The sequence below is a fragment of the Pundamilia nyererei genome, unplaced genomic scaffold (assembly GCF_000239375.1).
Source record: "Pundamilia nyererei isolate P.nyererei 1_Seehausen unplaced genomic scaffold, PunNye1.0 scaffold00313, whole genome shotgun sequence".
In the NCBI taxonomy this organism is placed as follows: Eukaryota; Metazoa; Chordata; class Actinopteri; order Cichliformes; family Cichlidae; genus Pundamilia; species Pundamilia nyererei.
The window spans coordinates 476570-482859 of NW_005187714.1; the positions used below are offsets into that span (position 1 = coordinate 476570).

Genomic DNA, 6290 nt, shown 5'->3' on the forward strand with positions numbered 1-6290 from the left:
AAAACAAGGATAAACAAACATCTTTAGATTACCTTGCAAACTTTGCAACAACACATCTAAAATCAAAAGGCAGTGGTTCAGCTTAATTTGTTTATACTACTGGCATCTTCTACCATCCCCCCTTTTGCAGCCAGAGGCTAGACTGCATCTGCTGAGTAAGATCACAATGAACAACGTTTACCACAAAAATATTCAGCAACTGTATTTACTCATAATTCCTATTTGTTGAGTGAACTAGTGAGTGAAGGAGGACTTGCCACTGTCACAGACATAATACACCAATATGGTGCAAATGCATTTGAATGCTGGTCTTTGGGGCTTGTGGAAATTATAAGAGAAACACAGCACTGAAAGAATCTTGAACTGGAATGTATTCTCTCTTCTGCAGCAGCAAAGATGGTGATATAAGTACAAATTTTACGTTTTTTAAGGCCTTATTTAGTTCAAAGTCTGCAAACTTTTCAAGAGCTCTTTATCAGATTTAACTGGTGATTCTATTTAAGTAATTAGCATGTACCAGTGAACACTGAAATTATAGTTCATTTAGATAATGCTTCACAACTGCCCAAATAAGTCATTTGAGGCATTCAAAGTGACTCCAGAGTTACTAGACTTGCTGTAGACAGACTTAGGTGTCCTCACTCCAGTGTTGAGATGTGTTGTTCGACGGAGTTTTACTGAAGCTCAAAGATGACTTTCAGACAGAACCACAGCCTAAATAACAGCTAACAGTTTTATCATGTATTGAAATAATGGAGGAACACAAAAAGTCCATAAAAAGCCCCCATTTATACTTACAGAAGTGGGGAAAACCACATTCAAATAAAATTACATATTTGATTTTTATACCACAGTAGTGACAGTGTCTCACAATGTCACCCTTGTAAATTGTGAAATCTTAAAAGGTCTTAGCAGTGCAACAATTAAGTCAGTATGGTTTTACTGTGTGGAATTGTAGGACCAGCAATGAAAAATTCCCAGATTTGTGTCTCCACAAGAGGAGCCTGGTGGGTAAAAGCTCTACCTCCATTTGTACTTCTGGAAACTAGAGGAACCATAAATAGGCCTGCAATCTGAGAACGTTGCCACAAGGACAAATACAGGAAATCATTCATACCTTATGCAATAACTCTTAGCAATGCAACACATCTGTCTAGCAGTTAATCATCTCTTCTCTCATGTTAATATTTTACTTCAAACCTGTACTGTCACAACTTTGACCACTGTGTGTGTCGAGGTTTGCTGTTGAGTTTGAGATATTTCATTTTGTTATGGCTGTCACAGGGTACACTCTGGACAGGTTTCCAGGGTGTCACAGGGTTTACACAGAAAAACAGAGAACCATTCATGCTCACATTCACACCTAAGACCAGTTTAGAGTCACCAGTATTTTAAACTGCATGTTTTTATATTATTGGAGGAGTACCTGGAGAGAAACATGCAAAGTCCACTTTTTATTTAAAAGTAACTCTTTCAAACAGTAATGTTTGAAAGATTTACATTAAATTTTTGTCATACTGCATTTTTATATTGACCTGTATAATTATTACCATTATTCATTTTTTTAATTATAGGCTGTTTAACTTAATGTTTAGCTTATATGACAGAATTCCTATTGCTAGGAAACATAAGGAAATTCTGGGTCTTATAATATGTATTAATTTATTCGATTGTTCTGGACTGTGTTGAGAAGTAATGAGAAATATTTTAAGTTATTTAAATTTCCTTTAAAATATAAATTATTTATATATATATATATACGCGTGCCAAGTATTCCGACAGCGTAGCACAAAATACGGCGAGTGAACTGGATGCGCGTCGGTTGTAACCATAGCAACATAGACTAATACTATTTGCTCGTATAGTTGCTGTTGCTCGAATAAAACTAACTCAGGATATTTAATGAGGCCAAATTTCTATAGGCCAAATCAGCTTTCTGCTGCTGGGGGAAAGGTAAGCGACTATAAACGCGACTTTTTTTGTTCGCCTTCTATCAGCGGACCTGTCGTTTTTGGCCAGTGTGAGGTAGCACTGTCGCCACTGAGTTTCTTATGTCTGACTAAATGTGAATATGTGCCAAAATGCTTCGCAGGTTCCTAATGAAAGCAGCGGGGAACGCTGAAAATGTCTGTTAAAAAATTGAAACAAGAAGAAAAACTGACCCCGAAATCCATAGGAACACACAGCAAGTATGCTTGGTTATCTTCTCCTTACAGTTATTTAATTGTTCTTGACCCAGTTCAGAATTCATCTCCGTGATATGAAAACCACAAATCACCTGATAAGCATGTTTTATAGGGCATTTCGTGAACTAAGGAGGCTCCAGTCCCTGCTTGCCAAAAACAGTCCCAGACAAGAGGTGGACAGCAACAACAACAAATGACACCACACCAAGGCTGAATGTCTAGACATTTTAATAACAGACCCCACAAACCAGCTCACATTGTTACCTATCTGTGTGTATTATTGTGGTGTGAGACTCCTTGTGTTTGCAGGTGGCAGTGTTGAGTCACAGTAAAGGATGCAGCAGTGGAACCAGCAGATCCATCCCTCCTCAAAAAAACACAAGTAGACACAGGCCTGAGAGTGACATCAGCAATGAGGCCTCAGAACTGGACAAATTCAGGTTACATTTCCTAAGGACCGCATAATCTCTGAAATAATATTAACTAAAATCTCAAAGCACACAGTTATGAGTCCAAGTCTTTTCTAATACTAATACAAGTAAGATGCATAAAATTAATACATTAGAGGCCCAGTTGACCTTTATTATGTTGACTCTGAAAATGAAAGAATCGTAGGTTGACTTTGTCTAAGATTCAGTAACATGTGCTACTAATCTCAGCTGTGGATATACTGGTAGAGCTGTTTTTCTGTAAGACAGTGATCTGCACTGCTCAAAAAATGATCAAAGTATAGCATTTAGTCAGCTAAACTTCTGGGATATTGATCTGATCTGATATGGTCAGTTAAAATGGCAGAGGGAGTTGTTAATCAGTTTCAGCTGCTTTGGTACTGCTTTGTTGATGAAATTAACAACCGGTGTCCTAGAGGAGTAACAATGAGACAATCCCAAAATAGGAATGGTTTCACAGGTGGATCCCGCTGACATTTTTTCCCTCCTCATCTTTTCTTGCTGTTTTTTTCACTCGTTTGCATTTGGCTAGTGTCACTACTGGTAGCATAAGGTGATACCTGGACCCTACAGAGGCTGCACAGGTGTTCCAACTCCTTCAGGATTATTGATCAGAGATCCCCGCTACATGCCATTGCCAGAAGTTGTGCTTTGTCCACCAGTACAATCTCATGTGCATGGAGATTCCAGGGAGACAGGCAGTTACTTTTCGAAGAGCTGGACAGGGCCAGAGAAGGTCACTTATCCTTAGCCCATCAGCAGGACTGCTGTCTGCTCATTTGTGCAAGGAGAAACAAGATGAACACTGCCAGAGCTACAAAATGACTTTCAGCATGCAACTGATGTGAAAGTCTCTGACCAAAGAATCAGAAACAGATTTAATGTGGGTGGCCTGACAGCCCAATGTCCTTTAGTGGACCCTGTGTTCACTCCAAGCACTGTGGAGCCCAACTAGTATTTGCCATAGAATACCAGAATTGGCAGGTGCATGACTGGTGTACTACAGATCACAGCAGGTTCACCCTGAGCACATTTGACAAACAGGAAAAGGTTGTGGAGCAAATTATGTTGCCTGTAACATCATTCAGCATGACCTGTTTGGTGGTGGGTCAGTGATCGTCCAGGGAGGCATATCTATGTAATATTAATGGGTTGCATTTATATAGCGCTTTTCGAGACCCCCAAAGCGCTTCCACTATTCATTCACATACTGGTGGAGGCAAGCTACAGTTGTAGCCACAGCTGCCCTGGGGCAGACTGACAGAAGCGAGGCTGTCATATCACGCCATCAGCCCCTCTGGCCATCACCAGTAGGCGGTACGTGAAGTGTCTTGCCTAATGACACAACGACAGACTCGAACCGGCAACCTTCTGACTACAAGACAAACTGCCAATTTTTGACACGGGACACACAGACCTCTACAAGCTAGGCAACATCACTCTGACTACCATTAGGTATTAGGATGAAACCCTTGGACTCATTTTCAGACCCTTCACTGGTGCAGTGGGTAATGGCAGTTAAGGAATTGATACCATTGACACTTGGCTGATCTAAATCCAAAGGAACATCTTTGGGATATTATGTTCATCCAACACCACCAGGTTGTTCCTCAGACTGTCCAAGAGCTCGGTGACAGCCTGGTATAGATGTAGGAGGAGATCCTCAAGGACACAATTCATCATCTCATTAGAAGCATGCTCCAATGTACTTGTTCATGCATACAGACATGTGGGTGCTACTAAGCACCATTTTAAGTCCTACAATGAAATTTTGTCAAAATAGACTAATTGGCCCTATTATGTTTTTCCACTTTAATTTTCAGAGTATCTTTGAATTCAGCCCTCTGGAGGTTAATAATTTTAATTCCCATTAAAAACGATTGCATCCTTTCATTCCAAACACAGGACCCAGTCCCTACCTGTATAGATATCCAGCATAATATGTTTTCCATTGATATCTGGTATGTTTTCAAATGTTGAGCAGTGTATATTGTCTCTTTCTGCTTTTTCTACGTGATTTCTTGTTTATGTTAAGTCTGGTTCATTGGGTAATAAACCTGACTTGGAACTTGACTGGATATTGATTTCTCCAGGCAAGTTCCAGCTAAATAATTGCACTAACCTTCCTGTAGCATTGCATTCAGTTTAAATAGTGTTGCTATCGAACTATGTAATAACCTTTCCTTTTTGAAGCACCACACCACACAATATAAATTAAGTACCTTCAAATTTGTTTTTAGATTCAACAACCTAAAGCCAAAGGTCTTCAGTTAGCTTAAGTTTACATATTAAATGAGCAAGGAAATGTAAGGGTGGCTTGCTAAATTAAGAAAAGTAATATCCACATTCAGATCTTTTCAAAGAGGAAATGTTTCTGGACAGCTTTAAGTCCTCTCTATACTTGAGGGAAAACAATAACTGTATTGAGGTTAAATTCTAATCCTAAATGTGACTAAAATGCTTTCAAACTTTTCTGATGTTGGCGTTTGTACATTAATTATACAGTGAAATATTTCTTTAAGGGATTAAATGCAATATGTAGTTCTTTAAAGTTAATTGTACATAATTTTCCTGTCATTTACCAGCATAACATACAGAGACCAAAGATGCTTCAGCAGCCACCCGTTGCATGAACTGTTCTCTGACATCCTTGTGTCTTTGATCAAGAACCGACTGTGCAGGTGAAATATGTTTGAAGTACTTAAACATTTCTTCTGCTGTAATAGATACGGATAACTTCTGTGATAATATTTACTCTTTCAACAGTGAATGGATTGAGCATGCACCTCCTGAGTCAGTCCTTAGAGTTCTCATCTGCCTGCGATTATTGATCAGAGATCCCCACTATCAGGTCCAAGTTTAAAAAACAAAACAACAAACTTTAATTTTTTATGCTTTTAATTTAATGAAAAAACATTTCTGCAAAATAAAAACAACAAATGCTGATTTTATTTTATTTGATTTAGAAAATCCTCCATGAGCTTCAAGGCATCAGTTTACTTGCCAGGGTAAATGCCTAATGTAAAAAAAGAAGGAAAAAAAAACAATGCTTCTTTTGCCCACAGTGATATGATGCCACCCTGAACCCTTCTCTCCTTTGTCTCTCAGTATATGGAGTCTGTCACTGCTCTGTATATGTCGTGTGGGGAGCAGACGTTTGCCACGCAGAAGCTGGTCACAATGACCTGTGAGTAATGTGAAGGCAGACTCACAGAGAAACACCGATAATATAAGTTGTATTGTCCTTATCAATGGCGGATTAACTGACTGTATTCCAGACATCTTTCAGAAATTATCTGCCACTCAGGATCAAAGAGTCTGGGTCATTGAGAGTGGCGCTCACAGGGTAAGTGATAAGTTGTGACGAGGTTATCTGTGACTGTGTGCTGTTTGTTGTCACTGTTTTGGCATGTCTGGGTTAAACCAGAGAGAGTCAGCATAAGACATTCAAAGAATTCTGGATGGAAATCTGCAGGCAGTGGTGACAAAAGTATAAAATCTTTTTAAAATGTTATTTAGAGGGAAATCAATTCATTTTTTACGCATTAAAAAAAAATAGACTAGCATTTTTTATGAACAGTCTTTATACCCCAGAGATCATTGTAATTACAGTTAATTTGGATAATGGTTTGAAAGTGATGTTAAAGTGAGTGCC

The 6290-nt window shown here is 38.9% G+C and overlaps 1 protein-coding gene across 3 annotated transcripts in view; it reads left to right on the forward strand.

Moving 5' to 3' along the window:
- Positions 1-1839: 1839 nt before the first annotated feature.
- The window catches only part of nek10 (NIMA-related kinase 10), a 20836-nt gene continuing 16385 nt past the window's right edge, over positions 1840-6290 (forward strand). For all 3 annotated transcript variants that reach the window (XM_005751486.1, XM_005751487.1, XM_005751488.1), the window contains exons 1-9: positions 1840-1953; positions 2093-2189; positions 2299-2359; positions 2496-2626; positions 5221-5316; positions 5402-5486; positions 5602-5643; positions 5744-5822; positions 5914-5981. In XM_005751486.1, the coding sequence (XP_005751543.1) occupies positions 2125-2189; positions 2299-2359; positions 2496-2626; positions 5221-5316; positions 5402-5486; positions 5602-5643; positions 5744-5822; positions 5914-5981 (627 nt within the window). In that variant the 5' untranslated portion in view covers positions 1840-1953; positions 2093-2124. The remainder of the gene's footprint in view (positions 1954-2092; positions 2190-2298; positions 2360-2495; positions 2627-5220; positions 5317-5401; positions 5487-5601; positions 5644-5743; positions 5823-5913; positions 5982-6290) is intronic.